We start from the raw sequence: 27,543 nt of genomic DNA, 5'->3' as shown, positions 1-27,543 counted from the left end.
CTGTTCACCCCAGTCAAACGGGGTTGCCGAACGGAAAAACCGTACTCTAACAGATTTGGCTAACGCCATGTTAGATACATCGGGTTTATCCAAGGCATGGTGGGGGGAGGCTGTATTGACATCATGTCATGTCCTGAATAAAGTTCCCGCGAAGGATAATGACACTACTCCCTATGAGCAATGGGAAAAGAAAAGAACTACACTCTCTTACTTGCGCACTTGGGGCTGTTTGGCGGAAGTCAATGTGTCGATCCCCAAAAAGCGTAAGCTTGGACCAAAGACCGTGGACTGCGTTAATTTGGGCTACGCTAAGAATAGCGTTGGCTATAGATTTCTAGTGGTGAAATCTAAGGTACCCGACCAGAAGGTCGGTACAATTATAGAGTCTAAGGATGCTACATTCTTTGAGGATATGTTCCCCATGAGAAACATGCAAAGCACTTCTAGACTGGAATTTGATGAGACTCCTGAACCTGCCATTCCGATGGAATATTATGAACACAAAAGTGATGAAAGTTCATCAGAGGATGACGAGGAAGCTCCTGTTAGGAGCAAGAGACAAAGGACCGCAAAGTCTTTTGGTGATGATTTCCTCGTGTACCTCGTGGATGATGACACTCCCAGTTCCATTTCAGAAGCTTATGCATCTCCGGATGCTGACTACTGGAAGGATGCTGTCCGTTGCGAGATGGATTCCATGATGGCTAACGGGACATGGGAGATCACTGATCGTCCTTATGGTTGCCAACCATTGAGATGTAAGTGGGTGTTCAAGAGGAAGCTAAGGCCCGATGGTATTGTTGAGAAGTACAAGGCTAGGCTTGTGGCCAAGGGTTATACCCAAAAGGAAGAAGAGGATTTCTTCGACACTTACTCACCTGTGGCTAGGCTGACAACCATTCGAGTGTTACTCGCTTTAGCTGCCTCGCATGGTCTTCTCGTTCATCAGATGGACGTTAAGACGGCTTTCCTTAATGGAGAGCTAGACGAGGAAATTTACATGCAACAGCCGGATGGCTTTGTTGCAAATGGTCAGGAAAGAAAGGTGTGTAAGCTAGTGAAATCTTTGTATGGCCTGAAACAAGCGCCTAAGCAATGGCATGAGAAGTTCAATACAACTTTGACATCTGCTGGCTTTGTTGTCAATGAAGCTGACAAATGTGTATAGTATCGCTATGGTGGGGGCGAAGGAGTTATACTGTGTCTGTATGTCGATGACATACTGATATTTGGGACCCACCTCAAGGTCATTCAGGAGGTCAAGGCTTTTCTATCTCATAATTTTGAGATGAAAGACCTGGGTGTGGCTGATGTTATCTTGAACATCAAGCTACTGAGAAATACTAAGGGTGGAATTACACTTTTGCAATCCCACTATGTTGAGAAGATTTTGAGCCGTTTTGGATATTCGGACTGCAAACCTTCTGCAACACCATATGATCCTAGCGTGCGGATTCAAAAATTCGAAGGCACGGCTGTAGATCAATTGAGATATTCTCAAGTGGTTGGTTCACTCATGTACCTAGATTGTGCTACTCGCCCTGACATCTCATTTGCTGTGTGCAAACTGAGCCGGTTTGTTTCCAATCCGGGAGATGTGCACTGGCATGCTGTTGAGCGAGTGATGCGCTATTTGCAAGGTACTGTGAACTACGGGATTCACTATTCTGGGTACCCGACGGTACTTGAGGGGTATAGTGATTCTAACTGGATATCTGATGCTGATGAGATGAAAGCCACAAGTGGATATGTCTTCACACTTGGTGGTGGTGCTGTTTCCTAGAAGTCTTGCAAGCAGACGATCTTAACCAGATCGACTATGGAAGCAGAACTCACAGCATTAGACACATCATGCGTCGAAGCAGAATGGTTTCGACAGCTTTTGATGGATTTGCCGGTGGTTGATAAACCAGTCCCGGCTGTCCTTATGAACTGTGACAATCAAACAGTGATTGTCAAGGCTAAGAGTTCAAAACACAACTTGAAATCCACAAAGCACATAAGAAGAAGATTAAAATCTATCAGAAAATCAAGAAACTCCGGAGTAATAGCGTTGGATTATATCCAGACGGCTAAGAATCTGGCAGACCCTTTTACGAAAGGGCTATCACGGATTGTGATAGAAAATGCATCGAGGGAGATGGGTATGAGACCCACGTAAGTTGCCATGGGGGTAACCCAACCTATGTGATCGGAGATCCCATGAATTAGGACCTGGGAAAACAATCCAGCGGTCAACTAAGGAGAGTATCCTTAATTATCCCACTCCGTTGGAGATGCAATAATACTCTCAATTCTGTAAGGCAGGCTGACTTTTGTCTTAATGTGTTCCAAAGCTTATGTAAGCAAGATGCTAACCTATAGAGCATTCTTTGGAGGAACACACCTATGTGAGCCCGACTGCTGGTCACAGTCTATGAGATTGGGTGATCTCTAGGAAGCTCATGAGAAGGTACGAAGTATGACTAATAAGCTCCACCCGTGGGGTTTAGCCTTCGGCAACCACGTATCAGCTGACAATAGGCGAAACTTCTGCACGCCAGACTGACAATTCAAGGCATAGTCCATTGTTCAGTTGTGAAGAAGTCTAATCCTATTGCTCTAGGTGGAAGTTCAACTTAACAGTCTCCACTGAAAATTCTGGTATATCAAACATTGTTTGGAACAGTTGACAAACTTATGTGCCTCGAGATCTGGTCGGGGATTGATGGATTATGGATGGGCTTAGGCCCATATAAGACAATAATCCCTAGTTAATATCTAAGGCCCATGCATGTGTACGGCAAGTGGTGGGAAGTGTGGGAAGTGTGGGAAGTTTAGTCCCATACTGCTACAGTAAGAAGAGTGAGACATCTTTATAAGGGCTGCTCTACCACTTGCTATTGGGAGCTTGGGAATAGGAGCTGTACATGCGTGCTCCTCCTCCTCCGCCGCCCGCCTCGCCTCGTCACGACGCACGCGCGCTGCGGGTTGCGGGAATGAGCCGAGCCGAAGCTTATTTTTTGCCGCTCAGGAATGGTTAATTAATTGTTAATTAATTAACGAGTCGTGTACGGAAGCGCCACTATCCGAGACGTTGGACTATGGGCTGTTTGCGGACTCGGTCGTGGGCTGGCCCAGGCCCATCTACCTGACGGCCTATATAAGAAGGCACTGGCTAGTGGAGTGAACCCTAACTCAGTTCACTCACTCCCTCTCGTACAACCCTAGCCGTCATCTACTGTTCCTCTCCTTGTGCTGCTTCCGGCGATCCCATCCCGACGACCGCGTGCACGGTTGGTCGGGAGAGCTGGTGCCTCCGGAACCCTGTCGTTCGAGATCCTGCCCGGGAGAACGACAATAAGGTTTTTGGGGAGCGTCTTGACGCGACTGCTCCCGATCCGTCCCCGTCTCCGTCCGCCTCTGCTTCCACTACTTCCTCTACATCGACCCCATGGCTGACGACGCCGCCGCAAAGAAGAAGGCCTCGGCCGAGGCTGCCGCAGCCGCCGCCGCGTTGGCCTGTCCAACCGGAGGGTATGACTCGTTCATCCCCTATTTGCTCGTTCATGCGCTAGCCGTATATATGCTGTGTTGGAAATATGCCCTAGAGGCAATAATAAAATGGTTATTATTGTATTTCCTTGTTCATGATAATTGTCTGTTGTTCATGCTATAATTGTATTAACTGGAAACCGTAATACATGTGTGAATACATAGACCACAACATGTCCCTAGTAAGCCTCTAGTTGACTAGCTCGTTGATCAATAGATGGTTATGGTTTCCTGACCATGGACATTGGATGTCATTGATAACGGGGTCACATCATTGGGAGAATGATGTGATGGACAAGACCCAATCCTAAGCATAGCACAAGATCGTGTAGTTCGTTTGCTAGAGCTTTTCTAATGTCAAGTATCATTTCCTTAAACCATGAGATTGTGCAACTCCCGGATACCGTAGGAATGCTTTGGGTGTACCAAACGTCACAACGTTACTGGGTGGCTATAAAGGTGCACTACAGGTATCTCCGAAAGTGTCTGTTGGGTTGGCATGAATCGAGACTGGGATTTGTCACTCCGTATGACGGAGAGGTATCTCTGGGCCCACTCGGTAATGCATCATCATAATGAGCTCAATGTGACTAAGGAGTTAGCCACAGGATCATGCGTTACGGTACGAGTAAAGTGACTTGCCGGTAACGAGATTGAACAAGGTATTGGGGTACCGACGATCGAATCTCGGGCAAGTAACGTCCCGTTTGACAAAGGGAATTGTATACGGGATTGATTGAATCCTCGACATCGTGGTTCATCCGATGAGATCATCGTGGAACATGTGGGAGCCAACATGGGTATCCAGATCCCGCTGTTGGTTATTGACTGGAGAGTCGTCTCGGTCATGTCTGCATGTCTTCCGAACCCGTAGGGTCTACACACTTAAGGTTCGGTGACGCTAGGGTTATAGAGATATTAGTATGCGGAAATCCGAAAGTCGTTCGGAGTCCCGGATGAGATCCCGGACGTCACGAGGAGTTCCGGAATGGTCCGGAGGTAAAGATTTATATATGGGAAGTCCTATTTTGGCCACCGGAAAATGTTCGGGATTTTTCGGTATTGTACCGGAAAGGTTCTAGAAGGTTCCGAAGTGGGGCCCACCTGCATGGGGGGACCCACATGAACGTGGGTAGTGGGGGCAAGGCCCCACACCCCTGGTCAAGGCGCACCAAGATCCCACCTTAGAAGGAATAAGATCATATCCCGAAGGGATAAGATCAAGATCCCTAAAAAAGGGGATAACAATTGGTGGGGAAGGGAAATGATGGGATTTCTTTCCCCCACCTTTGCCAACGCCCCAATGGACTTGGAGGGCAAGAAACCAGCCCCCTCCACCCCTATATATAATGGGGAGGCACATGGGATCAGCACCCCAAGCCCTGGCGCCTCCCTCCCTCCCGTGACACCTCTTCCTCCCCGCTTGCGCTTGGCGAAGCCCTGCCGGGATCCCGCTACTTCCACCACCACACCGTCGTGCTGCTGGATCTCCATCAACTTCTCCTCCCCCTTGATGGATCAAGAAGGAGGAGACGTCCCCGCTCCGTACGTGTGTTGAACGCGGAGGTGCCGTCCGTTCGGCGCTAGGATCATCGGTGATTTGGATCACGACGAATACGACTCCATCAACCCCGTTCTCTTGAACGCTTCCGCTCGTGATCTACAAGGGTATGTAGATGCACTCCTCCCCTCTCGTTGCTAGCATCTCCTAGATTGATCTTGGTGACACGTAGGAAAATTTTGAATTTCTGCTACGTTCCCCAACAGTGGCATCATGAGCCAGGTCTATGCGTAGATTCTATGCACGAGTAGAACACAAAGTAGTTGTGGGCGATGATTTGTTCAATTTGCTGCCATTACTAGTCTTATCTTGATTCGGAGGCATTGTGGGATGAAGCGGCCCGGACCGACCTTACACGTACTCTTATGTGAGACAGGTTCCACCGACTGACTTGCACTTGATGCATAAGGTGGCTAGCGGGTGTCTGTCTCTCCCACTTTAGTCGGATCGGATTCGATGAAAAGGGTCTTTATGAAGGGTAAATAGCAATTGGCATATCACCGTTGTGGCTTTTGCGTAGGTAAGAAACGTTCTTGCTAGAAACCCATAGCAGCCACGTAAAACATGCAACAACAATTAGAGGACGTCTAACTTGTTTTTGCAGGGTATGCTATGTGATGTGATATGGCCAAAAGGATGTGATGAATGATATATGTCATGTATGAGATTGAACATGTTCTTGTAATAGGAATCACGACTTGCATGTCGATGAGTATGACAACCGGCAGGAGCCATAGGAGTTGTCTTAATTTATTGTATGACCTGCGTGTCAATGAAAAATGCCATGTAATTACTTTACTTTATTGCTAACCGTTAGCCATAGTAGTAGAAGTAATAGTTGGCGAGACAACTTCATGAAGACACGATGATGGAGATCATGATGATGGAGATCATGGTGTCATGCCGGTGACGAAGGTGATCATGCCGTGCCTCGAAGATGGAGATCAAAAGGCGCAAGATGATATTGGCCATATCATGTCACTTTATGATTTGAATGTGATGTTTGTCATGTTTACATCTTTTTTGCTTAGAACGACGGTAGCATAAATAAGATGATCCCTCACTAAAATTTCAAGAGATGTGTTCCCCCTAACTGTGCACCGTTGCGAAGGTTCGTTGTTTCGAAGCACCACGTGATGATCGGGTGTGATAGATTCTAACGTTCGCATACAACGGGTGTTGACGAGCCTAGCATATACAGACATGGCCTCGGAACACAAGCAAAACACAAAGGTTGACTTGACGAGCCTAGCATGTACAGACATGGCCTCGGAACACAAGAGACCGAAAGGTCGAACATGAGTCGTATAGTAGATACGATCAACATGGAGATGTTCACCGATGATGACTAGTCCGTCTCACGTGATGATCGGACACGGCCTAGTCGATTCGGATCATGTATCACTTAGATGACTAGAGGGATGTCTATCTAAGTGGAGTTAATTAAATAATAAGATGAACTTAATTATCATGAACATAGTCAAAAGGTCTTTGCAAATAATGTCGTAGCTTACGCTTTAGTTCTACTAAGATATGTTCCTACAGAAAATTTAGTTGAAAGTTGATAGTAGCAATTATGCGGACTAGGTCCGTAAACTGAGGATTGTCCTCATTGCTGCACAGAAGGCTTAGGTCCTTAATGCACCGCTCGGTGTGCTGAACCTCGAGCGTCGTCTGTAGATGTTACGAAACATCTAACATACACGTTTTGATGACTACGTGATAGTTCAGTGTGTGATGCTAACGGTTTAAAATTGTGGCACCAAAGACGGTTTTGAAACATCGCAGAACATATGAGATGTTCCAAAGACTGAAATTGGGATTTCAGACTAATGCCCACGTCAAGAGGTATGAGACCTCTGACAAGTTTCTTAAGCCTGCAAACTAAGGGAGAAAAGGTCAATCGTTGAGCATGTGCTCAGATTGTCTGAGTACCACAATCGCTTGAATCAAGTGGGAGTTAATCTTCCAGATGAGATAGTGATGGTTCTCCATAGTCACTGCCACCAAGCTATTAGAGCTTCGTGATGAACTATAACATATCAGGGATAGACATGATGATCCTTGAGCAACTCGCGATGTTTGACACCGCGAAAGTAGAAATCAAGAAGGAGCATCAATTGTTGATGGTTAGTAAAACCACTAGTTTCTAGAAGGGCAAGGGCAAGAAGGGATACTTCATGAAACGGCAAATCAGTTGCTGCTCTAGTGAAGAAACCCAAGGTTGAACCCAAACCCGAGACTAAGTGCTTCTGAAATGAGGGGAACGGTCACTGAAGCAGAACTACCCTAGATACTTCGTAGATGAGAAGGCTGGCAAGGTCGACAGAAGTATATTGGATATACATTATATTAATGTGTACTTTACTAGTACTCCTAGTAGCACTAGGGTATTAGATACCGGTTCGGTTGCTAAGTGTTAGTAACTCGAAATAAAAGCTGCGGAATAAACGGAGACTAGCTAAAGGTGAGATGACGATATGTGTTGGAAGTGTTTCCAAGGTTGATGTGATCAAGCATCGCATGCTCCCTCTACCATCGAGATTGGGGTTAAATCTGAATAATTATTATTTGGTGTTTGCGTTGAGCATAGACATGATTGGATTATGTTTATCGCAATACGGTTATTCGTTAAAGGAGAATAATGGTTACTCTGTCTATTTGAATAATACCTTCAATGGTCTTGCACCTAAAACGAATGGTTTATTGAATCTCGATCGTAGTGATACACATGTTCATGCCAAAAGATATAAGATAGTAATGATAGTACCACATACTTGTGGCACTGCCGCTTGAGTCATATTGGTATAAAATGCATGAAGAAGCTCCATGTTGATGGATCTTTGGACTCACTCGTTTTTGAAAAGATTGAGACATGCGAACCATGTCTATTAGTATATATGCATGAAGAAAGTCCATACAGATGGATCATTCACTTGATTTTGAATCACTTGAGACATGCAAATCATACCACATGGGCAAGATGACTGAAAGGCCTCATTTTCAGTAAGATGGAACAAGAGAGCAACTTGTTGGAAGTAATACATTTGATGTGTGCAGTCCAATAAGTGCTGACGCACGCAGTGGATATCGTTCTGTTCTTACTTCACATATGATTTGAGTAGATGCTGAGAATATTTACTTGATGAAACACAAGTCTGAATTATTGAAAGGTTCAAGTAATTTCAGAGTGGAGTTGAAGATCGTCGTGACAAGAGGATAAAATGTTTGTGATATGATCATAGAGATGAATGTCTGAGTTACGAGTTTGGCACACAATTAAGAAATTGTGGAAATTGTTTCACGACTAATACCGCCTGGAACACCATATTGTGATGGTGTGTCCGAACATCATAACTGCACCCTATTGGATATGGTGCATACCATGATGTCTCTTATCGAATTACAACTATCGTTTATGGGTTAGGCATTAGAGACAACCGCATTCACTTTAAATAGGGCACCACGCAATTCCGTTGAGACGACACCGTATGAACTATGGTTTAGAGAAACCTAAGCTGTCGTTTCTTAAAAGTTTGGGGCTGCGACGCTTATGTGAAAAAGTTTTAGGCTGATAAGCTCGAACCCAAAGCGGATAAATGCATCTTCATAGAATACCCAAAACAGTTGGGTATACCTCCTATTTCAGATCTGGAAGCAAAAGTGATTGTTTCTAGAAACGGGTCCTTTCTCGAGGAAAAGTTTCTCTCGAAAGAATTGAGTGGGAGGATGGTGGAGACTTGATGAGGTCATTGAACCGTCACTTCAACTAATGTGTAGCAGGGCACAGGAAGTTGTTCCTGTGGCACCTACACCAATTGAAGTGGAAGCTTATGATAGTGATCATGAAACTTCAGATCAAGTCACTACCAAACCTCATAGGACGACAAGGATGCGTACTACTTCAGAGTGGTACGTAATCCTGTCTTGGAAGTCATGTTGCTAGACAACAATGAACCTACGAGCTATGGAGAAGCGATGGTGGGCCCGGATTCCGACGAATGGCTCGAGGCCATAAAATCCGAGAGGATCCATGTATGAAAACAAAGTATAGACTTTGAAAGAACTACTTGATGGTCGTAAGGCTATTGGGTACAGATGGATTTTAAAGGGAAGACAGACAATGATGGTAAGTGTCACCATTAAGAAAGCTCGACTTGTCGTTAAGATGTTTTCTGGCAAGTTCAAGGAGTTGACTGCGATGAGACTTTCTCACTCGTAGCGATGCTAAGAGTCTGTTAGAATTATATTAGCAGTTACTGCATTATTTATGAAATCTTGCAGATAAGATGTCAAAACATTGTTTCCTCGACGATTTTCTTGAGGAAAGGTTGTATGTGATACAACCAGAAGGTTTTGTCAATCCTTCTAAGGATTGGAGTAAGCATCTCGGAGTTGGAATGAACGCTTTGATGAGATGATCAAAGATTTTGGGTTTATACAAAGTTCATGAGAAACTTGTATTTCCAAAGAAGTGAGTGGGAGCACTATACAATTTTTTGATGAGTATATGTTGTTAACATATTGTTGATCAGAAATGATGTAGAATTTCTGGAAAGCATCCAGGGTTATTTGAAAAGTGTTTTTCATGGAAAACCTGGATTAAGCTAATTGAACATTGAGCATCAAGATCTATAAGGATAGATCAAAAACGCTTAATAGTACTTTCAAATGAATACATACCGTGACAAGATTTTGAAGGAGTTCAAAATAGATCAGGAAAGAAGGAGTTCTTGGCTGTGTTACAAGGTGTGAGTATTGAGTAAGACTCAAGACCTGACCACGGCAGAAGAAAGAGAAAGGACGAAGGTCGTCCCCTATGCTTTAGACGTAGGCTCTACAATATGCTATGCTGTGTACCGCACCTGAAGTGTGCCTTGCCATGAGTTAGTCAAGGGGTACAATAGTGATCCAGGAAGGGATCACATGACAGCGGTCGAACTTATCCTTAGTATCTAGTGGACTAAGGAATTTTCTCGATTATGGAGGTGGAAAGGGGGTTCGTCGTAAAGGGTTACGTCGATGCAAACTTTGACACTAATCCGGATGACTCTGAGTAGTGAACCGGATTCGTATAGTAGAGCAGTTATTTGGAATAGCTCCAAGTAGCGCGTGGTAGCTGCATCTACAAGATGACATAGAAATTTGTAAAGCACACATGGATCTGAATGTTGCAGACCCGTTTACTAAAACCTCTCTCGTAAGCATAACATGATCAAACCCTAGAACTCATTGAGTCTTAATCACATGGTGATGTGAACTAGATTATTGACTCTAGTAAACTCTTGGGTATTAGTCACATGGCGATGTGAACTTTGAGTGTTAATCACATGGTGATGTGAACTAGATTATTGACTCTAGTGCAAGTGGGAGACTGTTGGAAATATGCCCTAGAGGCAGTAATAAAATGGTTATTATTGTATTTCCTTGTTCATGATAATTGTCTGTTGTTCATGCTATAATTGTATTAACTGGAAACCGTAATACATGTGTGAATACATAGACCACAACATGTCCCTAGTAAGCCTCTAGTTGACTAGCTCGTTGATCAATAGATGGTTATGGTTTCCTGACCATGGACATTGGATGTCATTGATAACGGGATCACATCATTAGGAGAATGATGTGATGGACAAGACCCAATCCTAAGCATAGCACAAGATCGTGTAGTTCGTTTGCTAGAGCTTTTCTAATGTCAAGTATCATTTCCTTAGACCATGAGATTGTGCAACTCCCGGATACCGTAGGAATGCTTTGGGTGTACCAAACATCACAACGTAACTGGGTGGCTATAAAGGTGCACTACAGGTATCTCCAAAAGTGTCTGTTGGGTTGGCACGAATCGAGACTGGGATTTTTCACTCCGTATGACGGAGAGGTATCTCTGGGCCCACTCGGTAATGCATCATCATAATGAGCTCAATGTGACTAAGGAGTTAGCCACGGGATCATGCGTTACGGTACGAGTAAAGTGACTTGCCGGTAACGAGATTGAACAAGGTATTGGGATACCGACGATCGAATCTCGGGCAAGTAACGTACCGTTTGACAAAGGGAATTGTATACGGGATTGATTGAATCCTCGACATCGTGGTTCATCCGATGAGATCATCGTGGAACATGTGGGAGCCAACATGGGTATCCAGATCCCGCTGTTGGTTATTGACCGGAGAGTCGTCTCGGTCATGTCTGCATGTCTCCCGAACCCGTAGGGTCTACACACTTAAGGTTCGGTGACGCTAGGGTTGTAGAGATATTAGTATGCGGAAATCCGAAAGTCGTTCGGAGTCCCGGATGAGATCCCGGACGTCACGAGGAGTTCCAAAATGGTCCGGAGATAAAGATTTATATATGGGAAGTCCTATTTTGGCCACCGGAAAATGTTCGGGATTTTTCGGTATTGTACCGGGAAGGTTCTAGAAGGTTCCGAAGTGGGGCCCACCTGCATGGGCGGACCCACATGAACGTGGGTAGTGGGGGCAAGGCCCCACACCCCTGGTCAAGGCGCACCAAGATCCCACCTTAGAACGAATAAGATCATATCCCGAAGGGATAAGATCAAGATCCCTAAAAAAGGGGGAGAACAATCGGTGGGGAAGGGAAATGATGGGATTTCTTTCCCCCACCTTTGCCAATGCCCCAATGGACTTGGAGGGCAAGAAACCAGCCCCCTCCACCCCTATATATAATGGGGAGGCGCATGGGAGCAGCACCCCAAGCCCTGGCGCCTCCCTCCCTCCCGTAACACCTCTTCCTCCCCGCTTGCGCTTGGCGAAGCCCTGCCGGGATCCCGCTACTTCCACCACCACGCCGTCGTGCTGCTGGATCTCCATCAACTTCTCCTCCCCCCTTGCTGGATCAAGAAGGAGGAGACGTCCCCGCTCCGTACGTGTGTTGAACGCGGAGGTGCCGTCCGTTCGGCGCTAGGATCATCGGTGATTTGGATCACGACGAATACGACTCCATCAACCCCGTTCTCTTGAACGCTTCCGCTCGCGATCTACAAGGGTATGTAGATGCACTCCTTCCCTCTCGTTGCTAGCATCTCCTAGATTGATCTTGCTGACACGTAGGAAAATTTTGAATTTCTGCTACGTTCCCCAACATGCTGTTCATAGATGTTTCGGTTCTATGTACTGTATGTGCTCACATGCTTAGATATCGGTATGAGATGCATACCGTATTTTCCATGATTACTGTTTACTCATGGATTAGATTAGTCGGAAAAGTGCTAATATTTCCAACACTTTCTACTAGTTCAGACGATTCTCTAAGCAGGTAGTACTGTACTGAACTATGCCCTGATTGATTTTTTTAATCACACGCAGCTAGCCACTCATATGCTCCAACACAACCATCAATATTAGCAACCTAGAGCCCAACCAGCACCAGTAGGACCACGACGCCGGTGCAAATCCAATCGACCTCGCCGAGCACGTACCTGACCAACACCACTCCGGCTGATGTAACTTGCGGCAGTTGTTGACGGCGACCAACGGCGATCCGGCGGCACCGACGGGCATGAACCCCAGGCGTCGGCCGCAGCGGCGGCTAGGAGGGCGTACACATTTTGTTCGGGCACGAGGGCGAGCGAGGAGAGATTTATTTTGGGTCTGGCTAGGTCTCAGTCGACCGAGATTCGCTTGGACGGAGCTGCAGGCGGCAGTTCCGGTCCCTAGAGGGGGCCCGGGGCAGGTGGCCTCGGGGCCCTCTCCTCCTCCGGCGTCTAGGGTGGCCAGCCCTCCGTTGGCGCCGGCGAGCAGCTCTTGTCGGCTGGCTGGGTTGGGTGGGGAACTAGGGCAGGCGACCCATGTTACCCCATCAACCGGCGTGGTGCCGTCTCCCTACCGTGGGGACCGGCTTGGTGTTCGGGGTGAGGCAGGAGGCCCCCCCGGGCAACTTCACTCAGGAGGAGGTCATAGCGTTTGGCGGGATTCCGGATCCGGTCTCTGAGGGAAGACGGTTGAGCTGCCGTCTTCAGGACCATCCGGAGGTGGACGATATACAGCAGCGGTGCGCCATGAGGGCGGCCAAGCTTCGTGACGTTCAGGTCACTACTGGTATGTCGGTTAATACTTCTAATTCTATCTTGAATTTTTTAAACGATGAGATTGTTAATAATGCAAACCAATTAGGAATTTCACTAGGGAGTAATGAGGGTGAAATTTCAAATTCCGTTAATGATTTACTAGATTTAGAAGCCGAGAGGGCTTTAGAAATGATTCGTAACTTAGCAGCGGTCAAACCCATGAATGATTCCGATATTGATGCTTTGGGGGTCCGGGTGCTGGATAACTTTTGTGTGGATCTTGCTAATCCCATCTCTGAGCCTGAGGAGGAAGATGAGAGTTTTGAGGATGCTGTAGTAAGACCTCCTGAGCCTGGTTGTGAGGACCAGCTGGAGAGTAAGACCAGTCCTAAACGCAAATGGAAGCGGAAGATTTACCCGACGTCCGTAGTGCGTAGGAGTGCTAGGATCCGCATGGCTAAAAAATTCCATGACGAGATATGAAAGGAATCTTTTGGAATAGCAGAGGTCTCAAAGACTTGGCTAAAAGAAGGTTTCTTGCTGAAGCGTCTATCGAGCATAGGCCGGACTTTATTGCTTTGTCGGAAAATGTCCGCGATAATTTCTTGCCACAATTTCTCAATACTCTATCAGGTGGTATTGATTTCAACTGGCACTGTCTGCCGCCGCGAGGAAGATCGGGTGGGATCTTACTCGGTGTGAGATGCGAGTCTCTCAAAGTCCGAAGTGTGGTCATGGGAGATTTTGCTGTTAAGATTAGGGTGCGCTCGAAGGCTGATGGGTTTGATTGGGCTCTGGTGGCGGTCTATGGTGCCGCACAGCCCGAATTCAAACCGGATTTCTTGGCTGATCTAATTAGAGTGTGCGGCTCTGAGCAGCTACCAATCCTGGTGGGGGGGATTTTAACATCATTAGGAGGCGTGATGAGAAGAATAATGATAATTTTGACGGGAGATGGTCGTTCATGTTTAACACTATCATTGAAAGCTTGGATCTGAGAGAGATTGAGCTTTCGGGTAGGAAGTTCACTTGGGCTAACGCAATGCCAAATCCAACGTTTGAGAAGTTGGATCGTGTACTGGCAAGTATCGAATGGGAACAGAAGTTTCCCTTTGTTACAGTTCAGGCACTCTCTCGTGGTATTTCTGACCACACGCCTCTATTTCTTGACTCTGGTGAGGCCTCACCTGGGCAATAAAAATGTCTTCTCATTCGAGCTTGCTTGGTTTGAAAGAGAAGGTTTCCTTGATCTCGTAGCCAGAGAGTGGGCTAAGGATGCAGGAGGGAGGACTGCGCTTGAGCGCTGGCAGAATAAGATTAGGCACCTGAGAAGTTTTCTACGTGGGTGGGCTAAGCATCTAAGCGGGATTTATAAGGTTGAAAAGGAACGGCTCCTTACCCTTATTCAGTCCTTAGATGTAAAAGCAGAAACCACGATTCTGCCAGCCGCAGAGCTTCATGCCAAGCTGGACACAGAGATGTGGCTGAAAGAACTTCTTCGTGAAGAAGAATTAAAGTGGGCGCTGCGGGCCAAGGTCTGAAGAGTTGTCCAGGGGGACACGAACACTCAATTCTTCTACATGATCGCCAATGGCAAACACAGGAAGAAGATGATCTTTCAGCTTGAAGAAGATGAAGGAACGATTATCGGTCAGGAGAACCTAAAATCATACATTACTGAGTATTACAAGCAGTTGTTTGGACCCCCAGAGGATAACTGTGTGTCTCTGGATGAGTCTAGGGTCGAGGATGTGCCTCAACTCACTGTTGTTGAGAATGATATCTTGGCAGCTCCTTTTTCTAAAAAGGAGGTTTTCGAAGCCATCTCGCAGATGAAAAATAATAAAGTTCCTGGCCCGGATGGTTTCCCGGCTGAGTTTTATAAGAAGTGCTGGCATATTATTAAAGGGGACCTGTTGCCGATGTTCCATGATTTCTTCTCGGGGCAGCTCCAGCTTTTTCAGCTAAATTTTGGTACGATAACCCTCCTTCCTAAGAAAACAGAGGCGGTGAGAATCGAGCAATTCAGACCCATCTGTCTTCTCAATGTTAGTTTCAATTTTTTTACAAAGGTCGGAACGATTAGGCTCACACAAATTGCGCATGCTGTTGTGCAGCCTACTCAAACTGCTTTCATGCCGGATAGGAACATCCTTGAAGGGGTTGTGGTCCTTCATGAAACGCTCCATGAGATTCACACGAAAAAACTTGATGGAGTTATTTTCAAGGTGGATTTTGAGAAGGCGTACGATAAAGTCAAGTGGCCGTTCCTTCAACAGGCCTTATGTATGAAGGGTTTCGATGAAGCTTGGCGACGCCAGGTAGAATCTTTCACGCAAAAAGGGAGCGTTGGAATTAAAGTGAATGACGATATAGGTCATTATTTCCAGACACACAAGGGCCTGAGACAAGGTGATCCCATGTCCCCTATCTTATTCAACATTGTCGTTGATATGTTGGCGATCCTGATAGGGAGGGCAAAGGAGGCCGGTCAGGTGGGTGGCTTGGTGCCTCATCTAGTTGATGGTGGTGTGTCCATCCTGCAGTACGCTGATGATACAATCATCTTCATGGAGCACGACGTGGCTAAAGCGAGAAATATGAAGCTGGTGTTATGCTTATTTGAACAATTGTCTGGATTGAAGATTAATTTTCATAAAAGCGAGTTGTTCTGCTTTGGTAGAACCAAGGACGAACAAGAGGCTTATAGACAATTGTTTGGATGTGAATTGGGGGCTTTACCTTTTACGTACCTAGGTATACCCATTCACCATCGAAAGCTAACAAACAGAGAGTGGAAGTGCATCGAGGATCGGTTTGAGAAGAAACTGAGTTGCTGGAAAGGAAAACTCATGTGATATGGAGGCCGATTGATTCTTATTAATTCGGTGCTCACGAGTATGCCTATGTTTCTCTTATCCTTCTTTGAAGTCCTAGTTGGGGTTAGGAAGAGGCTGGACTTCTATCGATCCCGATTCTTCTGGCAGAGTGACGAACTTAAGAGAAAATACCGACTCGCCAAATGGGATATCATCTGTCGACCAAAGGACCAGGGGGCCTTGGTATCGAGAATCTTGAAGTCAAGAACAGATGCCTTCTCAGTAAGTGGCTGTACAAGTTGTCAGTTGAGACTGAGGCTACTTGGGCGCAGATTCTCCGTAGTAAGTATTTGCAGTCCAAGACTTTGTCACAGGTGACAGTCAGACCAACTGACTCGCCGTTTTGGAAGGGGCTTATGAGAGTCAAAGCCGCCTTCTTTAATAGAAGAAAGTTTATTGTTGGTAATGGCAACACCACTCCCTTTTGGGAGGATACTTGGCTTGGTGGAACGCCATTGGTGCTCCAGTATCCGTCCCTGTATCGTATTGTTCAGCGTCGTGATTCTCTTGTTGCAACGATTATGCAGTCCATTCCCCTCAATATTCAGTTTCGGAGGGTGCTTGTTGGCGACCGGTGGGAAGCTTGGCTTCATTTGGTGAGTAGACTGATGGAGGTTCAGCTAACTCATCAGCCCGATCAGTTGTGTTGGAAGCTTACTAGGTCTAGAGAGTTTACAGTCAAGTCGATGTATATCGATGTCATTAACTCTAGAAGTATTCCTAGTTCCAAACATGTTTGGAAAGTCAAAATTCCTTTGAAGATTAAAGTGTTTATGTGGTTTGTGCATAAACAAGTAATTTTAACAAAGGACAATTTGGTTAAGCGCAACTGGACATGATCTACTAGGTGTAGTTTTTGTGATCGGGATGAGACTATCAAGCACCTCTTCTTTGATTGCCCGTTGGCGAGAGTTTTGTGGCGCACCGTGCAAATTGCCTTTAACATTACTCCTCCGAATTCGGTCAGTACGTTATTTGGAATGTGGCTTGCTGGGATAGAGTCAGAAACAGCTAGACACATTCGAGCAGGAGTATGTGCGTTGTTATGGGCAATTTGGAACCGCCGAAATGATTTGGTTTTTAACACAACAACAACTATTCATTTTTTGTAGGTTTTATTCCGGGCTACCGCGCTGATCCGTACGTGGTCCTTACTCACTCCGACGGAGGCCAGGGAGCGTTTGGTTACTGGATCTGTCCGGTGGGAGATGGTAGCGCGGGATATCTTCAACCGGTTTGGATGGCGGTCATGTAATAGGATAGGCGATTAGTTTACCTATCTTTTGTTGTGCCAGCCGGTTGTGGCTTTTGGGCCTTCAGTTCTTGGCGTTGTGGCTCTGTGTGAGCTTGCCATTTTTACTTTTTTGCAAGACATTAAGACCTTGTTGAACCTTTTTTATCTATAAATGTGGCCGTATGCATCGTTATGCATCGTTCTGATGCAGAGGCCGGGGAGTCCCCCCTTTTCGAAAAAAAAGTCGACTGAGATTAATCAAGTCTCTCTCAGTCAAGTGCCATAACATGCAAGAAAGAAAATAAAATGAAAAAATAAATTTACATGAATCTTAATGTAAGATCTCACGGATATAGTATCGATTGAGACTTAATGAAGTCTCACTCGACTGAGACTTAGAGCAACTCCAATGGGGTGACCCATTTCGTCCGCGGCCGTCCGTTTGGGTCGGCGCGGACAGAAAAGGCGGCCCAACGCGCCGACCCAAACGGACGCGCGTCCGTTTTTCGTCCGCGGGCGACCCATTCCCGGCCCATTTTTGAGCCTGATTTGCGTCGGCGCGGACACGCAACGGACGCGCGCGCTCGCCTACTCCTGTCCCCGGGCCCGCTGGTCTGTGGCACATTGGCCTCCCTCCCCCCGGCCAACAAGCAACCCTCGCCCCCGCCTCCTCCGTCACCGACGCCGCCGTCCATTTTTGCCGGCGACTCTTCCAGCTGCCGCCGCCTCCACATCCGCCCAGCAACGCCGCCCCTGCCCCCAGTCGCCCGCCGCCGCCGTTTTGCCACCGGGGAGCAAACTGGTTCTGGTCGTCGCTTCCCCCACCGCCCAGCCGCCTGCGACCAAGAAGACGCCTCGCCGCCCCCGCCACATACGACCGGCACGCTGGTCGGACGCCGTCACACTCGTCGGACTCCGGCAGGGCAGCTAGCTGGTCTGTGGGCGCCGCGTCTCCCCTCGCCGGCCGTCTCCTTCTTCGACGCCCGCAAGCTGTTCGACAGTTTGCCAAGGTACGAAAATGGACTCCGCCGACGAGTTCTTTTTCCACAATTTCATTTGTGACTCCGACGATTCGTCGTCCGACGACGAGGAGGAGATATTGGCTGCCGTGTTCGTCCATCACCACCTCAACAACTAGCGGCCGTTGTTCCGTGGCTCCATTCCGGGCCACCTTCCGGCGTTGAATCGTAACCGGGAGAGCGGGCATTTCCTTCTCTGGAAGGACTACTTTGATACAACAAACCCGTTGTTCAAACATCACAAATTCTGCCGCCGGTTCCGTATGAGTAGGCATGTTTTCAACCGTATTAGGGAGGGAGTGGTCGGCTATGATGACTACTTCGAGTGCAAAGAGGATGCCGTCGGCAGGAGAGGGACTGCTTGTGTGATCATGCACAATATGATCGTAGAAGACGAGCGCCCGGAACGTCTGTACGATCAAGGCTTTCAGTTTCAGGGTGAGAATGTTGTGCCTGGGCATGGAGTAGCGGCAACATTTAAGCAGTTCACTCAGTTTCATGAAGACATGCGTGATTGGGAAACTCACGTGACTGCAAAATAATTTGGTTGAGCATATGTGGACTCATGTTGGCAACCAATAAATGTATCTTCTTTTATTCGTTTGCAAAACTATGTGAAACATTTTTATTTTTATTTGGCCTGTAAAACTATACTATTTATTTGGGCGGCTAAACTATTTTGTTTGTTAAATTTTCATTTCATAATATGTTGAATGCAATGTATTGGGCGGCCAGCTGGCCACGCCTGCACATATGGGTCGGCCCGTTGGAGTTGCTCTTAATAAGACTCAAATCCTCACAGACACACATCAATTACCATACAAATTCTAGGCGATCAAAAGCCAGTAGTACAACTTGCATAGAGTAGCTGCCCATATCGTCGAGACGTCGACGCAGGCTATCATGGGTTTACACGGCGCGCGGGCCCGTCGCCCACTGTAGCAGTCACCTCACGATACTAGCTGGCGTTGCCCTGGCCCATGATGGCCCGCGGAGTAGTTGCGGTCACTGTGCAGATGCGGTGCGCTCATCGATCGATCCGCCCCCCTTCTCTCTCTCTCTCCCTCCGGCGACGTCTGACATCCATCCACGAGGCAGAGGGGCGGAGGACGCGGTCACGTGAGGCGACGACCCATCGGGTCGGAGGAGCGGCGCGTACCTATGCTGTATGGCAGCCCGCGCGCGTCGTATCGGCGCTCGGCAGCGCGACGGCGTCCCATCGCGGTGCGCGCACCCGGCGTACGTGACTACGTACCCGCGCGCATGCACGGCGCGCGCGCACTGGCCACCGGAGATCGAACGCTCTGGATGGCAACCGAGGCGGGCGCGCGCACTGGCACGGCAGCAGCAGTGGTGGAGTAGTAGAGTAGCAGCAGAAGCAGCATGGCAGCATCGCTTGCGTGGGCTTGCCACTTGACAGGGAGCAGGGTGCGCTAGGCTCGCGGCCGGGGGGAGCTATAGCTCCTGTTGGCGCGCGTCAGCGAGCCTCGCTTTTCGGGCACCAGTAAAGGCGCGGCACCAGCAGCCGGTCGACACGTCCGCTCGGCGCCTGCCCCGGCCGGATCCTGGCCTCGGGCCTGCCGCCCCCCCTGGGTCGCGCACGGCGCGCACGTACGGCATCGATCTCACCCCACGCACGCACGCACGCACCGACGTACATCGACCTCGCCGGTGACTTGCGAGAATTTTTACCCAGCAGTCAGGCAGGGACGCAGGGTGACGCTGACTACTCGTGCATGAGCGCGCGAGAGAAGGAAGGAAGGAACGTTTTGCGTGTGCGTGTGCGCCTGCCTGCCTGGACGACTGAGACCTAGCTTCTGGTAGTGGTGTTGGTGGTGTCTAGATATAGTAGTAGTAGTACCCTAATTAAGCTAGTAGTACGTAGCTAGGGCCGAGGGCGAGAGCGAGAGGCGAGATCCAATCTGCACCGCACGAAAGGGAAAGGGAAAGGGAAAGGGAAAGATTCTTGCCCTGCCCCGCCCGTCTTCCTCTTCTCGGCCAAGCTAGCTATAGCCCACCACCACCACCACAGGCGCCCCGGCATCACTGCAACCCTGCTGCCCAGGCCCCTCAAAAACAAATCCAGGACAAGCAAGGGAGCTGCTAGGCGCTAGCTGCTTACTTAACCTTGGTCGAGAGCAACGAATCGAGCCAGATTTCATGCCTTCCTAGCTCGCCCTAGCAGACACACATCGTGCGCAGTGGTGCTGAATTTGTCAGCTTTCACGTTGCTGGTTGGGAGGGTGAGAGGTTCAGGGGGAAGAGATCACAGGTCTCGGAGATGGGTCGCGGCAAGGTAGTGCTGCAGCGGATCGAGAACAAGATCAGCCGCCAGGTGACGTTCGCCAAGCGCCGCAACGGCCTGCTCAAGAAGGCTTACGAGCTCTCCCTCCTCTGCGACGCCGAGGTCGCGCTCGTCCTCTTCTCCCACGCCGGCCGCCTCTACCAGTTCTCCTCCTCCTCCAAGTAATTACCCGTCCCGATCTCCCCCACCCCTCTATCGATCCTTCCATTTTCTATCTGATTTGCCGCGTCGATCCTTTTGATTTGCTCTCTCCGTTGAAGCAATTTGCTGCGTGCAATTGCCCGTACGCGATCCTCGATCTGAATTTTCTTGCGCCTTTGGGCGTCCGTGCATGAACTCATGGGGGGCTTGGTCCGTACGTTTCTTTCCTGTTCTTTGCTGTTCTATTGGCCACTGTGTCAAAAGAAGCTAGCAAGAAACAAGCAAAGGAAAAAAGTGATGCGCTCACCCGCGGCAGCAGATCGACGGACATACTATGTAGCATATAGCTATATGTCATGCGTATGTTTGTCTCATTCACAGCAGAGGATAAAAAGGGAGTTTTAAATCGCAAAAAAGAAGAAGAAAAGATGTTTTATTTGATGTGCGTCTGACCACACCTGTATTGAGGATACATATATGCACATAATTAGAGCTTTGATTACTTGAGATTAATTAGCACCAATTTGGCATGCATGCTTGTGGTGAAGTGAAACTCATACGTGCACTAAACTGTTTCTACAATTTTTCTAGCTATCTCTCATGTTCTGGGTAGTATGATGATCCACCTGAGAATTAATTTCAGTTATGTACTTTTACATACTTTTTTGCAGACCCTAGTTCAGTATATATTTTTCACAATTTCACAAAACAGAAGTTCAGTCTAATTTGACTTTTAAGCTGAACCATGGAATTATGGTTGTTTAATTTTATTTGTCAAAGAACGAAGAAAGGGGATATACCGCTTTCAGTTAACTGAGCTGCATTAATTTTCTAGTCCAAGTACCGAAATAATACTATTGAACATAATGAAACAGTTCAGTGCTTTAATTCAACTGTGGCCTTACATGATGTGACAGGGCAAGTGTAGCATCATATGTACTAGGTACAAAAGAAGTGCTATTTGTACTTCTTTGGAGCAAAAGAAAACAAGTAAACCTAGCAAATGTTAGTTTCGTACGGAGTACCTACGTAATTATTTAAGCAGCTTTATAGGGTAGCATTACCTAATGATATCAGAACTTTATGTATATTCGAGTCAAATATAGTTTGTTTATTAATATGTCAAAATTATAAAGCCACTAAGTTTCCTCAAAAAGTTTACAAACCACTTATACATGAAATGTGAAATCAGACCTAGTAAAACTGCATGCTAATATTTTGTAGGACCAACCATGATTATTACTTGTCAGTTATATAAACATGCCGCTGGTGCCTGCTTAAAGTTTGTACCAATTTTGGCTGAATTACATTTTTAGTGAAAATTCACCTTTGGCCGTGAGCTAGCTATACAGAGGTCGGGTGTGTGCTCATTATGCTTGTATCTATTTGGTGCTTCATTTTGAGTTAATAAAATCCACCCAAAATTCACAACTGTACATTCTCACAATAGTTGCTAAAAAACATTCTTACTGTAGCATAGATGTCCCAAACGTATAATTAGTCCAAGGAAAGAGTTATGTTTTCCCTTTTATATAAGGGGAAATTTTTTGGGGTACTTGGTCAAGTCATCAGTAGCTTGTCATGTTTATACAACTTTCAAGCCATGTGTCAATGGCTATAAAGTGATAATCACAAACAATTACTTTCAAAAGATTTTCCATAATACTAATCTGAGATGCTAAACTATCCTAAATAAGTTTGTTTAGGTGGTGGGGGTCCCCTTTCCGTTCTTACTCTTTCTTAGTGAATTGATTTAGGGTAAAGAGGTTTATTATGTGTACTTTGGGTTTAGGTGATATGCTACACCCCACCACCCACCCCCACCCCGCGGCACCGAAACGGGAAAGACAACCTAGAATTTGTTAGAAGTTGAACATGCCGAAAGTGTATGATGCGAGAGACCTTCATGGTTAGTAGTGCCAATAGTTCCTGAATTATGTCATGTAGACAGTGATATATATTTTGTAACCCCCCCCCCCCACCCCCACCCTGTGCCGCACCCGCTAAGTGAACCTAGAATTTGTTAGAAGTTGAACAAGCAGAAAGTGTATGATGCGAGACATTCATGGTTCAAAATTTTAATGGCAGTAGTTATTGAGTTGTGCCATGTAAACAGTGATATTTAGTTTCACCCCCCCCCCCCCCCCGGGTGACTCTGAACTTGTGTTATTTACATACGTGTGTACTTGCATAACTTAATCTCGAATAATTCTCAACTCATTGCAGCATGTTTAAGACCCTCGAGAGGTACCAGAGGTACATTTTTGCTTCCCAAGATGCTGTCGCGCCGACCAGCGATGAGATGCAGGTCTGAGGCTTTTATTCCCAATTCACATATTATGCAGATTCTACCAATTTTCCTCAGATACAGCATGTTTAACCAGCAGGTTATTGCAAAGATTAGTTTCCTTTTGTAGAACAACGTACAAGTATTCCTAATCTATAAGGCCCTAAATAACATATTGACGTAGATTGTTTGTGAATATATAATTAAATCATTGAGTCATACATTTAAAATATTCTCATTCTGCATGATGTTATATAAAGCATCTTCTATTTGTAAATGTTACCTAGTTCACGTATGACTGCTAAAACTATTTCTCTGCTGGCTCACGTGTATATCTCCGTGTCTAGATTCTCTAGAACACATTATTTTGTTGTTTGTCATATAGATAGTGAAATATTTGATTGAGATTTTTATGTAAAAGCACTGCCCTGCAAACGTGCCCACATGGTTTCAGAAGCAAAAGATAAACCTTTGACAATTGTTAGCAGTTGCAAAATATTAAATGGGAATGTAAGTTCATGGCAATTAGAATCTAGAGTACAACTAATGAGCATTGGCCAAGTGCATTTCATGCATATGCCCAACATAATTTGTGTACGTGCCTATCTATGTGATATACAACATTGAGTGACTGGGGACTGGGGAGACCTCTATCTGTACATGTTGCAGTTGGTTATAAGTTAGACTAACAGCTTAGTTGGCCATAGCATGCAGTATTATACTCCCTCCGTCCCATAATATAAGAGCGTTTTTTGACACTAGCCGTAGATAGCAGCTTCAGATTGGTAGGCCATGTCATATACCTTTTTTTTAGAAAATGAAGAGAACCCCCCGGCATCTGCATCGTTGTGATGCACACAACGAAAATGCCACATACATGCTGATGTGTTTGTTATAACAGTGAATGTATTCAAATTCACAAAGAAAATATGGCTATATGTTGTATGGCATAAATGTGGTAGTTGTTTATTAAACATGCATCGGGAAAAATATTCGATTTATGTTTAGTAGAGCCTAAAGCATGGTATGCCTTCTTTATGGTCACGGTCATATTTTCGCAAATGACATGTCCAAAAGGACATATTTGGACTTACTAGACCTTCACCTATTCATGCGAGAATTTATTATTGATGTAGATTCACGCGGAGAGTGTTGTCGATATGTAGTTCCTGAGGATTCATGGAACAACTTAATCACAATTTTAATTGCTAGGATTTGTACCATTTTCTTTAAAATATGGCAAGTGGGAACCTATAAACACATCAAGCAACGACCATATTGTAGAAGTGCATGCTCTAGCCAATGCAATCAAAAGACCGATCTGATCCCTCAGGCCTAAACGTGGACCGAAAATGGGCTGCAATTTAATTGCGCCAGCCGGGTCTTGAACTCAAGACCTCTTGGCTCTGATACCATGTAAAAGTGCATGCTCTAGCCAATGCAACCAAAAGACGGATCTGATGGAAGAGACTAGGCAGCACATTATACGTCAACACATATGAACTGAACACAAACAATCAAGTAATCCCTAGCAACGCCCAAACAAGAGATAGGTGATAAGAAGATTGGTTTCCTTAACGCTGGATTCTTGTGTAGGATGAAGAATCCAAGTGCTAAAGGTGTGAGACAGTGACAATATGGCTTGCCCGATCTCTTGATGTTGTGTAGAAAAGGGAGTCACAGTTGGGTTCATCTTTCTTTTTTATTTGTTTTTGATAAACTTGGGTTCATCTACATAGTCATGATAATGGTGCATGCTCGTGCTAGCTTCTGTGCATAATAAGGATATCGAAGTATCACAAAAATTCACTTGAATTTTGCTAGAATTTTTGGGTGGTGTGGTACTCCAAGTTCGTATTCTAGGAAGTGTTCCTAGATATTTATGGTCGAAGCTGGTATATACTAACTCTTTAGTCATAATCTAGGTTGTCTCCAAGGTGACACTTTGACGATCAATTTCTTTTTTTCTTCTTGGGATTGAACCATCGATTTCTATAAAACTATGTTTGTTTCAAATAAAACATGTTACACATTACGGAATTATGTTTAGCAATAATTCAAACTTCTGTGTCAAATGTTTGAAATTATCTTTTTATTGATGATCAGATTAAAAATACCTTATTCGCAAAAAGAAAGATTAAAAATGCCTGCCGATAATTTTTTTAAACGACCTACTATGTGACTCAGATGAAGTGGTACTCCAAGCTTGTTATCTACAAAGTATTCCTAGATTTTATGGCCGGGCTTGTTATTACTTCCTCCAACGTGATACTTTGACCACCAGTTTCCATAACAATATGCTGATTCAAATGAAGCATCATAAACTTTATAGAATTATGTTTCGCGCCAACGTAAATTTGAGTGTCACTTTTGTAAATTACTTTTTATTGATGGTGATCAAACTAAAAAATGTTTGCTGGACACAAATTTGGAATTGACCTACAATGCGACTCAGATGAAGTATTTGATTATGGATTAGCTTAGCATTTTCTTGAGCCTAGTGGATTCACCTTTTCCCCATATCTCCTTCTTTGCACTAACTGCAGAACAACTATCTGGAGTATATGGAGCTGAAGGCAAGAGTTGAGGTTTTGCAACACTCACAAAGGTGATATTTCTATATTCGTTTCAGTAGTTTATGGCAATATTAGCTATGTTTGCTAAAGTAAGAACCGTTGATGGCCCCACAGGAATCTCCTAGGTGAGGATTTGGCTCCACTGAGCACAACCGAGCTTGACCAGCTTGAGAGTCAAGTAGGGAAGACCTTGAGGCAAATAAGGTCAAGAAAGGTAAACTACATAGCAAGAAAAAAAGAGTTCAGGGTACAAGTAGAAATTAGATTAATCTTCTAAGATTTCGTTCATCAACGCTTGCTGCTAGTTTCACTAACTCTAGTGTGCATGACTTCACCTGTACTTCACAGACTCAAGTACTGCTAGATGAATTGTGCGACCTGAAGAGAAAGGTATAAATCACTCAAATACTTTCCATTTCTGTTGCCAAATGATGGACAATGTCCTTTTCCGTAGCTTCAAGCACAATCTTCTTTTGCAGGAGCAAATGTTACAGGATGCAAACATGACCCTGAAAAGAAAGGTAACAAGACCCAAATCACTTTTGCTAGCTCGAAAGGTCTGCATTTGTACTCACGTAGCTAGGGACCATTCTCAAGGAGAAGTTGTCTCATTTCACTTGGGCCAGTGACAAGTGATCTGAAAGTTGATGATTCCACGAGCCCACAAGTAGTTATCTAGTAGGCAGGGGACCCCTGGTTGGCACCACAATACAAACACAGGAGGCTTTCAGATTCCACCAATCGCAGCTACCTGCTGTGGTTATGTATGTGTTTGTGCACTGCAAGCATTCTTCTTCTTGCCTGGCTTTCAGAAGATCACTCTTCCTGTTTTTACCCTCTGCTGAAAACGGCTTCAACCATTGGTGTATGTAATGCTCTTGATCACTCCTGTTTCACTTCAGCTGGGCGAGATCCAGGTGGAGGCGACGCCTGATCCACAGCAGCAGCAGCAGCAGATGTGGCAGGGTGACCGGGGCGTGCCGCCCCACACGCCTCCGCAGCCAGAGCACTTCTTCCAGGCCCTAGAATGCTATCCTTCTCTGCAGCCAGTGTAAGAGCTAGCACTTCTAACTCTTTTTTCCTTTTCCTGCTGCTAAACTCATGACACAGAGACTAATGATAACCGGCGTTCGTCTCTGCAGATTTCGTGGCACGGATGTGAACCAGCCGCCGCCTGCATGGATGGCATAGCTACGCACCCGCATTGGTCTGTCTACCGTTCCAGTCGATCAACAAGATGCACCGCTTGGCATGAGCGATTATCCATCTCAAAAACAATCAACAAGAAATGCGTTGCCTGCCAATGTGTCCTGCATCTCCAATAGGCTCCTATATATATCAACTCGGCTGCTTTTGTGTTTCCTTTTCAAGTGCTTGCCGGACTTCTTTACGTAATATGTACAGGGCTTGTCTTATTGTTATTAGCAAGTGTTATATTGCTCATTTTGCTTAGAGAAGGCGAGAACGGTTTTCCTTTTGGGATTTGATTTACAGTAGCGTAATAAACCTTCCTTTCCCGATACATGTATGGCAGGCTCACGCTCTCTCAACATCTTCTCTCGTAAACTCTTGAGCCGCGACAAAGTGAGCTCTCTTTCTATTTTCAGGGTTTTAAATTGTCTTCGTGAATGTTGACCATGTTGGGTAGATGCCATCTGCAAGGTAGTGGCCCTTATCATACTGATGACCATTGAATTCAAAGTTTCAAGGTGAAGCCTCACAAACAATAAGCCTTACGAAAAGGTCTTTGGAGGACATTGAGATCATTGTGAGATCTTGCATTCCGAAGTAACAATGCCAAATACATCTATACACCTATATAGTGTGCGAATGACTTTGAAAGTTGGTCATTGGATGAAGCCAATCCGACGGTACAGAGATGGCAAATCCGAACACTACTGGCCGTTGGATATCATCTACATTTCACCAGATTCTGCCACATGTACAATCTAGAAGACTCCATGGTTGAACTTAAGAA

General features: G+C 45.9%; 1 protein-coding gene across 1 annotated transcript; it reads left to right on the top strand.

Moving 5' to 3' along the window:
- Window positions 1-20,152: 20,152 nt before the first annotated feature.
- LOC780640 (MADS-box transcription factor 34) lies at window positions 20,153-27,131 on the top strand. Its single transcript, XM_044543230.1, has 8 exons — window positions 20,153-20,722; window positions 22,929-23,010; window positions 25,536-25,597; window positions 25,680-25,779; window positions 25,914-25,955; window positions 26,045-26,086; window positions 26,468-26,616; window positions 26,708-27,131. The coding sequence occupies exons 1-8, from the start codon at window positions 20,538-20,540 to the stop codon at window positions 26,754-26,756; spliced, it is 711 nt and encodes a 236-aa protein (XP_044399165.1). The 5' UTR covers window positions 20,153-20,537; the 3' UTR covers window positions 26,757-27,131.
- Window positions 27,132-27,543: the final 412 nt, after the last annotated feature.

Source organism: Triticum aestivum, chromosome 5D (assembly GCF_018294505.1).
Source record: "Triticum aestivum cultivar Chinese Spring chromosome 5D, IWGSC CS RefSeq v2.1, whole genome shotgun sequence".
NCBI classification, from domain to species: domain Eukaryota; kingdom Viridiplantae; phylum Streptophyta; class Magnoliopsida; order Poales; family Poaceae; genus Triticum; species Triticum aestivum.
This window is presented reverse-complemented; position numbering and strand designations above follow the sequence as displayed.